Consider the following 15,627-nt stretch of genomic DNA (forward strand, 5'->3'; position numbering starts at 1 on the left):
GGGGGGGGGGGGGGGGGGGGGGGGGGGGGGGGGGGGGGTGGGGGGGGGGGGGGGGGGGGGGGGGGGGGGGGGGGGTGGGGGGGGGGGGGGGGGGGGGGGGGGGGGGGGGGGGGGGGGGGGGGGGGGGGGGGGGGGGGGGGGGGGGGGGGGGCGGGGGGGGTGGGGGGGGGGGGGGGGGGGGGGGGGGGGGGGGGGGGGGGGGGGGGGGGGGGGGGGGGGGGGGGGGGGGGGGGGGGGGGGGGGGGGGGGGGGGGGGGGGGGGGGGGGGGGGGGGGGGGGGGGGGGGGGGGGGGGGGGGGGGGGTGGGGGTGGTTGGGTTGGGGGGCTGGGAGTGCTGGGGTGGGTGCTGGTGGGTAGTGGGGGCAGAGGGGCAAGGAATTGGGTGGTGGGTGCCAGGACAGGGGGCAGTGGGGGGGGGGGGGGTGCGTGCTGGGGGTTGGAGCTGATGGGGCAGTGGGTGCTGGGGTGGGTGCTGGGGCAGGGGGCGGGTGCTCAGCCGGCCCCCCACCTGCCTGCTGTCCCCCACCCCATTCCAGGAAGGGTGAGGATGGGTCCTGCCACGTTCCTGGGGCTCTGCCTGCTGGGGTGCCTGGTCCTGCACCCCACACTGCCAGGTGAGACCCCTCGCACCCTGAGACCTTCCAACTGCACCCTGAGACCCCCCAGCTGCACCCTGAGACACCCCCATTGCACCCTGAGACCCCCCAGCTGCACCCTGAGACACCCCCATTGCACCCTGAGACCCCCCAGCTGCACCCTGAGACACCCCCATTGCATCCTAATACCCTCTACCTGCACCCGGACCCCCCTGCTGCACTCTTGGACACCCCCCCTGCACCCTGAGACCCCCCAACTGCACCCTGACCCCCCACACACACCTCAACGCTCCCCATCTGCTCCCTGACACCCCCCCCAATCCCCTTCCCCCACCCTCAGCCCCCCAAACGGGGTTGGGGGTCCCCTGACCCCCCCCCCGGGCTGCCCCCATGGGGTCCTGGGGCCATCCCGGTGACACCCCCGTTCCCCCCCAGGGGCAGAGGCCACCAAGTGTCCCCGGGGGTGGCTGTCCTTCGGGGGCCACTGCTACGGCTACTTCGGGCAGGGGCTGAGCTGGAGGAAGGCCGAGGTGGGTGCCGGGGGTGCGGTGGGTGCCGGGGGGGGTCCCCGGTGCCCCCGGACCCCCCCAGAGCTGGCGGTGCCCCCAGGCGTGGTGCCAGGCCACCCGCGGGGGGCACCTGGCGTCGCTGCACAGCCCCGAGGAGCACCGGGCGCTCGCCACCTTCATCGCCCAGCGCCCGCGGCGCGAGGACGAGGACGACAGCGTCTGGATCGGCCTGCACCGCCGCGTGGGTGCCCTGCCTGCACCCCTCTGCACCCCTGCCTGCACCCCTCTGCACCCCTGCCTGCACCCTTCTGCACCCCTGCCTGCACCCCTCTGCAGCACCCCTGCCTGCAACCCTGCCTGCACCCCTGCCTGAGCCTGCCTGCACCTGCCTGTACCTGCTTGTACTGTCTGTACCTGCCTGCACTGACTGTACCTGCCTGCACCTATCTGTACTGTCTGTACCTGTCTGTACCTGCCTGTACTGTCTGCACCTGCCTGCACCCCTGCCTGCACATGTCTGTATTGCCTGTACCTGCCTGCACCTGCCTGTACTGTCTGTACTGTCTGTACTGTCTGTATCTGTCTATACCTGCCTGCACTGTCTGTACTGTCTGTACCTGCCTGTACCTGCCTGTACCTGTCTGTACTGTCTGTACCTGCCTGTACTGTCTGTACCTGTTTGTACCTGCCTGCGCCTGCCTGTGCTGCCTGTACCTGACTGTACCTGCCTCTACCTGACTGAACCTGTCTGTACTCACCGTAGCTGCCTGTACCTGTGTGCACATATCTGTGCCTGCCTGCACTTGGCTGTGCCTGCCTGCACTTTGGCTATACTTGCCTGCCCTGCCTGCAGTGACACCTGTGCTGTCACCCGTGGTACCTGCACCGCCTGCCCTGTCCAGATGCCTCCTGTCTGCCCCCTGCCTGCACCTGCCTGCACCTGCCTGCACTGCCCCCCGTGCTGTTCCTGTCCCACTGTCCCTGCCTGCACTGCCCCCCGTGCTGTTCCTGTCCCACTGTCCCCCCCACCCCCCGTCCCCCCGTCCTGACTCGGCTCTTGCAGCGCCAGTCGTGGCTCTGGGCTGACGGGTCCCCGCGCCGTTACTGGGCCTGGGAGGGGGACGATGGCCCCGGGCCCGGCCCCGTGGGACAGCCCTGCGCGGCCCTCGAGGACTCGGCTGGTGAGGGGGGACCGGGGAGGTCAGAGGGGTCTGGGAGGGTCGAGGGGTCCAGGGGGTCCTGGGACGGGGATGGGGACAACGGCCCCGCGGGCCAGCCCTGGGCTGTGCTGGAGAACTCGGCTGATAGGGGGGTCCGAAGGGGCAGGAGGGAGGTCGGGGGGGCTCGGGGAGGTGGGGGGAGTCCGGGGGGGTCCCGGCTCCCAGCACCGGCTGCGTTCCCCCGCAGGGTTCATGGCCTGGGAGGGCGAGTCCTGCGTCGAGCGCAAACCTTTCGTCTGCAAATACGCGGCGTAGGGGGACGAGGAGGCTGCACCCCGGGTGCGGCCCCCCAGCTCCGGGGGCTGCCCCCCGACCCTGCCCCCCAGACCCCAGACCCCTGCCCCACACCCCAATCCTGCCCCCAACCCCACGTTCTGCCCCCTCGGCCCCAGGACACGACCCCTGCACCCCAACCCTGCACCCCAACCCCATGTCCTGCCCCCTAACCCTGCCCCCCAACCTCAGACCCCTGCCCCACACCCTAATCCTGCACCCCAACCCCACCTGCTGCCCTCCAGCCCCCAGAACGCAATCCCTGCATGCCCACACTGTCCCCTAACCCCACCTCCTGCCCCCCAAGCCCCGGACTCCTGCCCCACACCCCGATCCCTGCACCCCAACCCCACATCCTGCTCCCCAAACCCCAGAACAACCCCCGCTCCCCAACCCTGCACCCCCAGCCCCACGTCCTGCCTTCCAACCCTGTGTCCTGCCCCCCAACACTGCATCCTGTCCCCCACCTCAACCCCTACACCCCAGCCCCACATCCCGCCCCCCAACCCTCAGACTCCCGCCCCGCACCCCAACCCCTCATCTTGCTCCCCCAAACCCCTGGACCCCAACCCCCTGTCCTGCACCCCAATTTCCAGACCCCGCAGCCCACTGCACCCCCACACCCCCTGCATCCATCCCACCCTGCACCCCCAGACCCCCCCCGCCCCCCCCGCCCCCGCCCCTCACACCCCCCCGCAACTCCCGCACCCCGCACCGCACCCCGACCCCGCACCCCCTGCACGGCGCGCACCCCCACACTGCCCTGCACCCCTCACACCCCGCACCTCACTGCGCCCCCTCCCCTCACGCACACACCCGAGCCCCCCCAGCCCCTCCCGACACGGGCACCCCCCAATAAAGCGGCCGAAGCCCCCGTGACCCCCCGTCCCCCTCCGCCGTGTCTGTGCCCCCCGGGCGGGGGTGACACCACCAGGGGACGGGGATCCCCGCGGGGTGGTGTGGGGGGGGCACAGCCGAGGGTGTCCCCAGGGCAGGGGGTGTCCCCAAGGGAAGGGGTGTCCTTGAGAGAAGGGGGGGTGCCCCCAAGACAACGCCCTGGGGGTCCCAGCCACTCCCTGTAGGGTCCCAGCCTGTCCCGGGGGTGTCCCCGGCAGCCCCACGGGGTCTCAGGCACGCTCGGGGGGTCCCAGGCAGCCCCCACCCCCTCTCCCTGTGTTCCTGTGTCCCCTCCATGTCCCCGGTCCCCGTGTCCCCCCTCCCGGCGCGGTTTGTGCCGGTGCCGCAGGGACGGGGTGGGGCGGGGGGAGAGGAGGGACTGCAGCCCCCCGGGAACGACCCCGGCCTGGGGGCTCCCTGCGGTGCCGGGGGGCAACCGGGGGGTGCTGGGTGGCTCATAGATTGGGTGCAGGGGGTGTATCCATGGGCTGTATCCATGGGGTGCTGGGGGCTGCAGCAGTGAGGTGCCGGGATGTATCCATGGGCTGTATCCATGGGGTGCTGGGGGTGTATCCATGGGCTGCAGCAGTGAGGTGCCGGGATGTATCCATGGGCTGTATCCATGGGGTGCTGGGGGTGTATCCATGGGCTGTATCCATGGGGTGCAGGGGGTGTATCCATGGGCTGTATCCATGGGAGGCTGGGGGTGTATCCATAGGCTGTACCCACGGGCTGTATCCATGAGGTGCTGGGGGTTTATCCATGGGTTGCTGGGTGCTGCATCCATGGGATGCCGAGACTGCGTTCATGGGGTGCTGGGGGTGCATCCGTGGGGTGTATCCATGGAGTGCTGAGGCTGCATCCACGGGATGCCGAGGCTGGATTCACAGGATGCTGGGGGCTGCATCCATGGGGTGCCGGGGTGTATCCGTGGGGTGCTGGGAGTTTATCCGTGCGATGCCGGGGCTGTATCCCTGAGGTGCCAGGGCTGTATCCGTGCGGTTCCCGGGGTGCTGAGCACGGCAGGGCCGGGGGGCGGCACGGGGGGATGGAGCCCTGGGAGCCCCGGGCCATTGTGACACCGCGGCCACCGCGCCGGCGGCGCCGGTGCCGGTGCCACCGCCGTGCCACAGTGACCACGGTGCCGGTGCCACCACCGCACGCCGGCACCGCTGCTGCCACAGCGACCACCCTGGGCAGCTGGGCTCTGGCACCCACATCTCCCCCCGAGGGGGCCAGGCGGGGGGCCAGGCTGAGGAGGGGGCGCTTCCATCGGGACTCGCCATGTCCGACAACGGCTGGGTGGGCTCCTGGAGACCCCACCGCCCCCGAGGGCCCATCTCCGCCCAGTACCGCACCCCCGGCCCCAAGTACGGGCTCCCCGGCAACGTCGGTGAGTGAGGGGCTCGGGGGGGCCTCGGGGGGCCGGGGCGCTGCCCCGGGGCCGGGGGTCCCGCGTCCCACCGAGCCCCTGCGCACCCCCAGGTTACAACCAGCACGACCCCACCCGGAGCCGCGCCCCCGCCTACACCATCGGGCTGCGGCTGCCGGCGGAGCAGGAGAACCGCTCCCCCGGGCCCCAGTACCTGGTGCGGCCCGGCTTCACCCACCGCGGCAAGGACGGCATCCCCGCGCACACCATCTGCGGCCGGCCCCGCGCAGACACGGCCAGCAAGACCCCCGGGCCAGGTGAGCGGGGGCCGGGACACCCGCCGGGGCCGGGGACCCCCCGGCCGTGCCCACGGCTCACCCCCCCCGTGCCCCCCAGCGCATTATGCCCCGGAGCGGGCGGACAAGTGGGCCTATCCCAACGCACCCACCTGCTTCCTGCGCTCCCGCCCCCGCGAGTTCGGAGCGCAGGAGACCCCAGGTAAGAGAGGGGAGCAGGGATGGGACCCCCAGCGGCCTCCCCGGGCTGGGCTGGGCTGGGCTGGGCTCCACATCATCCCGTCTGGGCTGGAATCCCCGTCATCCCCAGGCTGGGACTCCATAAACCTCTGTCTGGGCTGGGCAGGGATCCCCATCGTCCCATCTGGGGTGGGATCCCCATCTCCCCCTTGGGCTGGGACCCCCATCATCTCTTCCTGGGCTGGCCTGGGATCCCCCATCATTCCTGGGCTGGGATCCCCATCATGCCCAGGCTCAGACCCCAAGCTCCTCCTTGGGCCAGGACCCCCATCATCCCCTCTGGGGTGGGATGCCCATCATTCCCTCTGGGCTGGGACCCCCATCATCCCCCTTAGGCTGTGACCCCCCTTGAGCTGCCCCCCCTCCCCCTGAGCCAGACTGGGCTCCCCATCATCCCTGTGTTGGGCTGAGCCTCCCCCCCCATTCCCGGGCTGAGCCCTCCCTCCCCACCCCCGGGGGGGAAGCCCGTGCCCCCCTGAGCCCCGTGCCCCCCCAGGCCCGGCCACCTACCGCCTGCCCACCGTGCTGGGCCCCCGCCTGGTGGACAAGCCCTCGGCCCCCACCTGCTTCATCGTGGGGCGCGGCCCCGGCTCCTTCGGCAACCTGAACAGGGTGGGGGGGCCGGGGCGGGGCCGGGGGGAATGGGGGGAGGAACCGAGGTGCCAAGGGGCTGTGGGTCCAGGGTGCCAAGGGGCTGTGGGCCCAGGGTGCCAAGGGGCTGTGGGCCCAGGGTGAAAAGGGGCTGTGGGTCCAGGGTGCCAAGGGGCTGTGGGCCCAGGGTGAAAAGGGGCTGTGGGCCCAGGGTGCCGAGGGTCCGGGGTTCTGGGCATCTGGGGGGTTGGGTGTCCAGGCTCAGGATGGATCGGGGGATCAGGGGTCTGGGGTGCTCAGGGTGCTGGGGGGCTGTGTGGTCTGGGCTGCTGGAGAACCAGGGGATCAAGAGTGCAGAGGGCTTGGGGGGCTCAGGATGCCAAGGTCTTGGGGTGCCAGGGGTCCAGGGGCTGAGGTACCAAGGGCGTGGAGTGCCAGGGATCCAAGGGGCTGGGGTACCAAGGGTGTGAGGTCCCAGGGGTCCGGAGGGCCGGGAATCTGGGATACCAAGGGTGTGGGGTGCTGGGGGTCCAGGGATATGGGGTACCAAGGGTATGGGGAGCGGGGGGCTGCAATACCAAGGGTGTGAGGTGCTGCGGGTCCAGGGCTCTGGGGTGCCAAGGGTGTGTGGTGCCAGGGGTCCGGGGCTCACGTCACTCCCCCCCGGCCCCGCAGTCCCCCGGCCCCAGCCACTACGCCCCAGTGCGGAGCGACGTGTTCCTGCCCCGCTCCCCGCGCTGCACCATAGTGGGGCGCACGGAACCCCCCAAGGCCGCCGCCACCCCCGGCCCCAGCGACTACAGCCCCCCGCAGGTGAGCGGGGACAGGGATCCCGGCGGGGGGCGGTTCTGGGGGACAGGGTTACCCACAGACCCCCGCCCCCGTCACCCTGCCCCTGTCCCCCCGCAGGTCCGGCGCCAAGGGGTGACCTTCGGGGTGAAGCACTCGGAATTCCGGGCCCCCGTGATGATGGACGCGATGGATTAGGGGGCGTGGACATGCGGGTGACAGAGCCCACCTGTGACAGACGGACAAACACGACCCTGCAGCAGCAGCACCCGCCCGCGCTCCTTCTGTTCCTCTGCGCCGCACGGGGGGGCGTCAGGGGGTGCCGGGCCCCCCTAAAAGCCGCTCTTTCCCCATCCCGAGTCCTCCCCTCCTGGGGGAGACGCTGGCGAGGCCATGGGACCCCAGAGCCCCACGGCCCCCTCGGCGGGGCGGGATGTGCCAGGGACGGGGGATGTGCTGCCCACACGGGTACCCGCCCTCTCCCTGCTCCAGCCCCTCCCTTCCCCATCCCAATCCCACCCCATGCCCTCCCCTTCCCAACCCGATCCCCATCGCCTCTCCACCCCCATTCCCATCCCCATCTGATCCCATCCTCCTCCCATTCCCATTCCACCCAGGGCCTCGGGGCATGGGGGGCTCTGGGAGGGAGGGGACACTCATTAGCGCAGCGCCGTGGGGACTCCCCCCCCTCCACGTTCTGTGGGGTCTGTGGGAGCTGTTGGGGGTCCCTGGCAGGTCGCGCCCCAGCAGAGCCCTCGGGCATCGCCCGTGACTGCCCACGGGGAATGAGGGAGCCGGGGGGCCCCACCCGTGTCACCCCCCGTGTGACCCCCCCCGTGTGACCCCCCCCGTGTGACCCCCCCCGTGTGACCCCCCGCGGCCTCTCCCGTGCCCCACTCGCTGCCCCGGGATCAGAGTCCACCGCCGGAGCCGCGTCGTCGCCCGCGGGCACCGGGCGCGGGGCCAGGCCTGGCACGGGCAGGTCCCGGCAGCGCCGGAGGGAGGTGCGGCCGTGCGGGAAGCGGGTGCGGCCCTGGGGGGACCGCGGTGAGGCCGTGGGGTGCCGGGGTGCGGCCCTGGGGGTGCCGGGGTGCGGCCGTGCGGGATCGGGGTGCAGCTTTGTGGACGCGGAGTGCGGTCGGGGAGGGCTCGGGGTGCGGCCGCGCGGGGCCGGGAGCCGTCGGTGCCAAATCGGGGGGTCACCGGTGCCATATCCTGGTGCCAGCCGTCCCAAATCGGAGCGCCAGCCGTCCCAAATCGGAGTGTCAGCCGTCCCAAATCGGAGTGCCAGCCGTCCCAAGTCGGGGTGCCAGCTCAGCGGGACCGGGATGGACCCTCCGAGCCCCCTCCCCACCCTGATCCGCAAGAAGCGGGACGGGGAGCGCCTGGAGGACGCGGAGATCCGGAGCTTCGTGCGCGGCGTCACCGAGGGCACTGCCCAGCAGGGCCAGATCGGTGCGTGCGGGCCGGGGGGGCACCCCGGGGGCGGGGGGGCAGCGGGGGGGGTCGTGGGGGTGGGACACGGTGGGGAGCCTGGACAGAGCCGGGGGGACATTGCCGGGGGTCCCGGCAGTGGGGAAGGGGGCTGGGACACCAAGGGAAGCCCCGGGATGTGACGGGGGGTCATGGGGAGGGGACGTGGCTGGGAACCATCCTGGGGGGATGAGAGGGGGACCCCGGGGTATGGGGGGGTCAAGGCCAGGGGACACCGCTGGGGACCCCCTGGTGGGAGCCGAGGGGGACCCTGGGAGGTGACGGGGTGTCATGGCCAAGGGACATCAGCTGGGGGGGGTCCCCTGGGGGACGAGAGGGGGACACTGGGTTGGGGTATCAGAGCCGGAGGATCCCAAGGAAGGGAACAGGGGGCGACCCCCACCCCTGGCCGTGCCCCCCGGGTGCTGATGGCGTCTGGCTGCAGGGCATGGGGCAGGATGGGGGTCCTGGGCGGGGTGGGGGTCCCGGGGAGGGCAGTGGGGGTGACCCCCGGCAGTGCCCTCCAGGTGCCATGCTGATGGCCATCCGGCTGCGGGGCATGGACGCGGGGGAGACGCTGGCCCTGACCCGGGCCATGGCCACCTCGGGCCGGGCGCTGGCCTGGCCGCCCGCCTGGCACGGGCTGGTGGTGGACAAGCACTCGACGGGGGGCGTGGGGGACAAGGTCAGCCTGGCCCTGGCCCCAGCGCTGGCTGCCTGCGGCTGCAAGGTGAGGGGCACCCCGGGGGGCGGGCGGGGGGTCCCCGAGTCCCCGCACCCACCTGTGCCCGCCCACAGGTGCCCATGATCAGCGGGCGCGGGCTGGGCCACACCGGGGGCACCCTGGACAAGCTGGAGGCCATTCCCGGCTTTCGAGTCTCCCTGAGCCCCGAGGAGGTGAGGGGGGAGGGACCGGGGAGGGGACACGGGCACGTGGGCACACGGGCACCCCCACTCCCGCAGGCACTGGGCTTGGGGGCTCTGGGGGGCTCCGGCGGGCTGTGGGGTGCTGATGGGGTGTGAGGTGCCAAAAGGGCACCCATGGGGTCCAGGGGGGGGGTGGGTGCCACTGAGGTGTTGATGGAGTGCAGGTGCCAATGGGTTTTGGGTACCTATGGGGTGCCCATGGGGTGCTGGTGGGTTGTGGGAGCCTATGGGGTCCCAGCGGGGTGCCGATGGGTTGTGGGAGCCTATGGGGTCCCAGCGGGGTGCCGATGGGGTGCAGGAAAGCTTGGGGTGCTCTTGCAGGCGTCAGTGCAGTGCTGATGGATTGCCCATGGGTTGTGGGTGCCACTGGGGTGCCCACGGGTTGTGTGGGAGCCTATGGGGTACTTACAGGGTGCCAGTGGGGTGGAAATGGGATGTGGGGTGCCCATGGGGTGCTAAAGGGGTCCAAAGGGCAGAGGTGGGTGCTGCTGGGGTGCCTATGGGTTGTGGGTGCCAATGGGGTGCCAGTGGGGTATGGGTGCAAACGGGATGTTGATTGGATGCCAGTGGGATGCTGATGGGGCCCCAATGAGATTCCAGTGGGGCGTTGATGGGGTGTGGGTGCCAATGGAATATGAGTGCCAAGGGGGTACCAACGGGGCACGGCTGCCCCGCAGATGTGCAGTGCCCTGGAGCGGGTGGGCTGCTGCATCGTGGGGCAGAGCGAGGAGCTGGCACCCGCTGACCGGGTGCTCTACGGGCTGCGGGACGTCACGGCCACCGTGGACAGCGTGCCCCTCATCACCGGTACGGGGCACGGGGACGGGCACCCCGGCCGGGCACGGCCAGGGAGGGGGCTCAGCCGGTGACCCCCCGCCGGCACAGCCTCCATCCTCAGCAAGAAGGCGGCGGAGCAGCTCTCGGCGCTGGTGCTCGATGTGAAGTTCGGGGGTGCCGCCCTGTACCCCACCCAGGACAGCGCGCGGGAGCTGGCCCGGAGCCTGGTGAGACCCTGCGCCCCCCGGAGCCTCCGGAGCCCCCCGGAGCCTCCTGAGCCCCCCGGACCCCTGCTCTGGGGTTCGGGGCGCTGGGCTGGGGCACCTCTGCCCCGCCTGCTCTGCCCACTGTCCCTACCCGCTGTGCCCTCCCACTCTCTCTGTTCCTGCCCTCTCTCCTGCCCACCCTCCCTGTTGTCCCTGTCCGCCCTTATCCCTGCCTGCTGCCCCTGCCCGCTCTCCCTGTCCGTATCCCTGCCCACTGTCCCTGTCCTTGTCACTGCCCCTCCCTACCCGCTCACCCTGCCCTCTATCCCTCTCCCCTGTCCCTGCCTGTCCCCCGTCCCTGCCCGTCCCTGTCCCTTCTCACTGTCCCAATCCCCGCTTGCTCTCCTGCCCACTCTCCCCGCTCGCTGTCCCTGTCCCTGTCTGTTCTTCCCGTCCCTTTCCCTGTCCCCGGCCCTGCCGGCTCTCCCTGCCCGTGTCCCTGTCGCTGTCCGTGCCCAGGTGGAGGTGGGCACACAGCTGGGTATCCGCACGGTGGCCGTGCTGTCCCGCATGGATCAGCCCCTGGGCAGGGCCGTGGGGAACGCGCTGGAGGTGCTGGAGGCGCTGGAATGTCTGGACGGGGGCGGCCCCCCCGACCTGCGGCAGCTGGTCACGGCCCTGGGTCAGCGGGGGACAGGGAGGGGACACGGGAGGGGGTGAGGGGGACACGGGGTACACACGGGTCCCGTTCCAGTCCTGACCCCTCCCGCCCCGGGGTCCCCCCTCACACCCGGCCTTTACCCCCCCCATCCCCAGGGTCCCACTCACCCCAGCCCTGAATCCCCCTGTCCTCGGGGTCCCCCTCATCTCCAACCCTGCACCCCCCAGATTTGGGGTGCCACCGCACCTCCCCGGTCCCGGGGTCCCCCTGAACCCCCCTACCCCACGTTCCCACTCACCCCCAGCCCTGAACCCCCCAACCTTGGGTCCCCCCGAACCCCCCCAGCCTCAGGGTCTTCCCCCCTCTGTCTGTCCCCCCTAAGCCCCCCCCGGGGTCCTGACCCCCCTCCCCTTCCCCCTGACCTGTCTCCCTGTCCCAGGGGGTTGGGGGGGAGGAGGGGGCAGCGGGGGGTCTCTGGGGGGTTCCCGCGGTGTGAGGGGGGTCCCAGCCCGTGCCGGTTTCGGGGTGCAGGCGGGGTGCTGCTGTGGCAGTGCGGGAAGGCGGCGGGGGCCGCGCAGGGCCGGGAGCTCCTGGGGCGGGCGCTGGACGATGGCTCAGCCCGGAGCACCTTCGAGGCCATGCTGGGGGCGCAGGGGGTGCCCCCCGACACCGCCCAGCGCCTCTGCAGCGGGACCCCCGCCCAGCGCCGCCGGCTCCTGGGAATGGCCAAGGTCTGCGAGGAGCTGCCCGCGCTGCGGGAAGGTGAGGGGGACCCCCACCCCGAGAGTCCAGTGTCCCAGAGTCCCTGTGCCCCCCCTCCGTTCCCATCCCCTCCTGCCCCGCCCCACCTCTGCCCCCTCCGGGATCCTCAGGGCTTCCCTGGATTATTCCCCCCGAACGCCGGGGGTTCTCGCCTGCACCCCCCTGCCCCCACCCCCTGTGTTTGGGGGTCCCCAAACCCCTCTGCCCCACACCCTGCACCTCTGGGTGTCCCTGCGGCTCCATCCCCCCGACCCTGAGTCCCCACCTGTGCCCCCCACCTGCACCCCCTGCCCCAAATCCCCCAGTCCTGGGGCTCTCCCAGCCCCCCGTCCCTAACCCCCCCGGGCTGGGGGCTCCCCCCCGTGCCTCTGACCCTCCCTGACCTCCCCAGGTTGGGGGCTCCCCCTCCAGCCCCCCACATCCTTGACCCCTCCCGTTCTCCTCCCAGGTTGGGGGCTCCCCCCTATGTCTCCCATGTCTTAACCCCCCCAGATTGGGGGTCCCCCCCCATGTCCCTGCCCTGCCCACGCAGGGGGTTCCCCCCCTGTGCACCCCATGTCCCTGACGCCCCCAACCTGGGGGCTCCCCACTCGTGCCATCCTGACCCCCCTCGTCCCCCAAGCTGGGGGTTCCCCCTCGTCTCCCTGACCCCCCTGACCCCTCTGGTCCCCCCCGTCCCCCCATACGTCTCTGACCCCCCCCCGCCCCCCGTGCCCCCCAGGCTGGGTGCAGGAGGTGCGGGCGCTGCCCCTGGCCCAGGTCCTGCACGGGCTGGGCACGGGGCGGACGCGGGCCGGGGACCCCGTGGACCCCCTCGTGGGCGCCGAGCTGCTGGTGGGAGCGGGGCAGCACCTGCGGGCAGGTAAGGGGGCTGGGGGGGCTCAGGGACCCCCAAACCCCCCGATGACTCCCTGGTGTCCCCCCCAGGCGAGCCGTGGCTGCGGGTGCACCACGAGGGGGTAGGGAGGGTCCGGGGAGGGGGGGACGTGGGGGGGCTCTCTGACCCCCCATAAATCCCCCACGTCCCCCCCCTCCCCAGGCGCCCCGCGGCTGCCAGTGCACCACGATAGTGTGGGTGGGGGTCTATGTGCGGGTCTGTGGGGGGCTCCCAGACCCCCATAACCCCCCATGTCCCCCCCCCGCAGGCGAGCCGTGGCTGCGGGTGCACCACGAGGGGACCCTCGGCGCGGGGGGGCGGCGGGTGCTGCAGGGCGCGCTGTGCCTCGGCCCGGAGCCCCCCCGGGACCCGCCGCCGCTGGTGGCCGAGACCGTCGTGCCCGAGGGGTCCGCCCCGGCCCCCCAATAGGGCCCATTTGGGGGGGGGGGGGGCGGGATTTCCCTTCCCCCCCCCCCGGGGGTCCCGCGCGGGGCGGCGGCGCCACCTGCTGGTGGAGACGAGGACTGCAGGGAGCGAGGCCACGCCCCTTCCTCTTCGGCCACGCCCCCTGCCGCCAAGGCCACGCCTCCCCCCAACAAGCCGCGCCTCTCCCGCTCGAGCCACGCCCCCGCCCGGCTCCTCTCTCCCAGGCCACGCCCCCTTCGGTCCCGATCACGCCTTCTTTCGATCAGGCCACGCCCCTTTCTGTCCAGGCCCCGCCCCCTCCCCGCCCTCCCCGCCGCCAGTTCCGGTTCCGGCGGCGCCGGCGCGGCCGCACCGGGAGGAGAGTCCGGGAACGGGGCGGGGGTCGGAGAGAGAAGGTGAGCGGGGGTGGGGGAGCGGGGCTGAAGGTACCCGGGGTCGGGGGGCAGCGAAAGGGACGGGGCTGAGGGGTCAGAGGGGTCCTGGGGGTCACAGAGAGCAGCGGGAGGAGCGGGATGAGGGGTCACGGGGCATCTGGGGCGCTGGGCTGGGGGTCGGCAGGAGAGGGAGGTGCAGGGTGGGGCAGGAGGAGCAGCAGGACACAGGGCGGGGGTCAGAGGATGGGTGGGGGCTGAGATGGGGGGTCAGGGCAGCAGGAGAGGGTCGAGGGGTATCTGGGGGTCAGGGGGCAGCAGCAGGAGGGAAGGGTCAAGGGGGTCCTGGGGGTCTGGGCTGGGGGGAGGAGCGGGATGAGGGGTCAGGGGGTGTTTGGGGGTCAGGGCTGGGCGGTCAGAGGGTCCCTGGAGGTCAAAGTTGGGAGGTCAAAGGGGCAGGAGGAGGAGTGGGCTGAGGAACCAGGGAGGGGCGGGACGGGGGTCCAAGAGCAGCAGCAAACAGGGTTGGGGGCTGAGGGTGGGTGTGGCAGTGCTGGGGGCTCCAAGGCCACCTGGGGGCGGGGGCGGCTTTACCTCGCACCCCTCTGACCCTCCCGTGCCCCTCCCCACAGCCCGCACCGCCCCCGCCGCGATGCTGCGAGCCCTGCGCCCCTGCCACCCCCTGTGCCACCCCCTGTGCCACCCCCTGTGCCAGCCCCTGTGCCACCGCACCCAATCGCAGCCCCTGAGCGCCGGCCCCGCTGCCCCGGAGCGCCCCGAGCCCCCGCGGCTGCCGCTGTGGCAGCGTGCGGCGGTGGCGGGGGCGGTGGCGGGGCTGGCGGGGGCGGGCTGGCTGTACCTGCGGCGGGAGAAGGAGCGGCGGCTGCGGCAGCGGCGGCTCCGGGACCTGCGGGCGCTGGCGCTGGGCCAGGGCGACTTCCAGCTGCAGGACACGTCCGGAGCGCCCCGCTCCCGCGCCGACCTGCTGGGCCGCTGGGTGCTGCTGTACTTCGGCTTCACGCACTGCCCGGACGTGTGCCCCGAGGAGCTGGAGAAGCTGTGCCGGGCCGTGGAGCTGCTGGAGGCGGTGCCGGGGCTGCCGCCGGTGCAGCCGCTGTTCATCACGGTGGACCCTGCGCGGGACGACGCGGCGGCGCTGGGGCGGTACCTGCGCGACTTCCACCCGCGCCTGCAGGGCCTCACCGGCACCGAGGAGCAGGTCCGGGCGGCCGCCGGCGCCTTCCGCGTGTACGTGAGCGCCGGGCCCCCCGACCCCGACGGGGACTACGTGGTGGACCACTCGGTGCTCACCTTCCTGCTGGGCCCCGACGGGCTGGTCCGGGACTGCTACGGGCGCTCCCGCACGGCCGAGGAGCTGGCAAAGAGCGTCAGGGGGCACATGGAGAGCTACGAGCCGCTGCCCCCCGGGTGACCGGGAATAAAGGGCGGGGGGAACCCCCGGAATGGGCCTGGTGTGGTTTGAGGGGGGAGAAGGGGGAGAGGGAGGGTGGTGACACCCAGGGGTGTCATGGGGAGGGACCCCCGACAGAGCCCAGTGACCCCCAGGGGTGTCACTTGGGAACCGAGGGACCCCCAGCAGAGCCCAAGTGTGTCCAGTGGGGGTGGGAGGGACCCCCTGACAGAGCCCAGTGACTCCCAGGGGTGTCACAGGGGGAGGGAGGGGCCCCTGTGGCCCCCACCCAGCTGTGTCTGCTGGGGAAAGGGACTCCTGACAGAGCCCAGTGACCCCAAGGGTGTCACCTGGGGAGGGAGGGACCTGTAACAGACCCCACTGTGGCCCCCCAGGTGTGTGTCATGTGGGGACAGAGACTTTAGGTGGGCAGGTGGAGGGACCCCTGACAGATCCCAGTGTGTCCCAGGTGTGTTCTAGGACCAGGAAAGGACCCTTGAGAGACCTTGGTACTCCCCAGGTGTGTCCCAGGGGTAGGGAGGGACCCCCAATAGGCCCCAGTGCCCCCCAGGAGTATCCCAGAGGAAGGGAAGGACTCCTAACAGACCCCACTGTGGCCCCCCAGGAGAGACTGCAGGTAGGTGGGTGGATGGGCCCTCAAAGCCCCTGTTGCCCCCAGGACTGGTTGGGGGGCTCTGTGAAGGTGAGTGATGCCCCCTCCACCCCCTGCAACCCCCCAGGGACCCTCCTAATGAGGAGGGAGAGCAGGAGTAGGTGAGTGAGGTGAGCCCTGTAGCCCCCCTGGACCCTCCCCACGAGGAAGGAGGCCTTGTGTAGGTTTGTGGAGTGACCCCCCCCCACCTGCAGTCCCCCAAGACTGTCCTGTGGGGAGGGAGGACCCCACACCCTGGAGCTGCCAGGACCCTCCCCACAAGGAGGGAGAACAGGGGTAG

General features: G+C 72.2%; 4 protein-coding genes across 4 annotated transcripts; all 4 read left to right on the forward strand.

Moving 5' to 3' along the window:
- Positions 1-547: 547 nt before the first annotated feature.
- LOC113988704 (dromaiocalcin-1-like) lies at positions 548-2,580 on the forward strand. The gene is made up of 5 exons (XM_027722551.1): positions 548-614; positions 1,032-1,126; positions 1,206-1,346; positions 2,169-2,286; positions 2,513-2,580. Exons 1-5 carry the CDS (start codon positions 548-550, stop codon positions 2,578-2,580), a joined length of 489 nt encoding a protein of 162 aa, XP_027578352.1.
- A 2,100-nt stretch (positions 2,581-4,680) lies between these two features.
- Positions 4,681-7,051, forward strand: ODF3B (outer dense fiber of sperm tails 3B). Its single transcript, XM_027722558.2, has 6 exons — positions 4,681-4,888; positions 4,981-5,184; positions 5,264-5,365; positions 5,900-6,015; positions 6,670-6,807; positions 6,904-7,051. The coding sequence occupies exons 1-6, from the start codon at positions 4,780-4,782 to the stop codon at positions 6,979-6,981; spliced, it is 747 nt and encodes a 248-aa protein (XP_027578359.1). The 5' UTR covers positions 4,681-4,779; the 3' UTR covers positions 6,982-7,051.
- Positions 7,052-8,041: 990 nt separating this feature from the next.
- On the forward strand, positions 8,042-12,895 carry LOC114000736 (thymidine phosphorylase). The gene is made up of 9 exons (XM_027745265.2): positions 8,042-8,238; positions 8,784-8,986; positions 9,055-9,153; positions 9,861-9,990; positions 10,069-10,187; positions 10,686-10,848; positions 11,359-11,589; positions 12,311-12,451; positions 12,735-12,895. Exons 1-9 carry the CDS (start codon positions 8,112-8,114, stop codon positions 12,893-12,895), a joined length of 1,374 nt encoding a protein of 457 aa, XP_027601066.2. The 5' UTR covers positions 8,042-8,111.
- A 1,077-nt stretch (positions 12,896-13,972) lies between these two features.
- On the forward strand, positions 13,973-14,731 carry LOC113988702 (protein SCO2 homolog, mitochondrial; the record flags this gene model as incomplete). Its single annotated transcript, XM_027722549.2, has 1 exon — positions 13,973-14,731. A coding segment is annotated over one exon (723 nt), but the record flags the coding sequence as incomplete, so codon positions are not given.
- Positions 14,732-15,627: the final 896 nt, after the last annotated feature.

The sequence above is a fragment of the Pipra filicauda genome, unplaced genomic scaffold, assembly GCF_003945595.2.
Source record: "Pipra filicauda isolate LSUMZ 115617 unplaced genomic scaffold, ASM394559v2 scaffold312_size1046226_pilon, whole genome shotgun sequence".
Classification (NCBI taxonomy): domain Eukaryota; kingdom Metazoa; phylum Chordata; class Aves; order Passeriformes; family Pipridae; genus Pipra; species Pipra filicauda.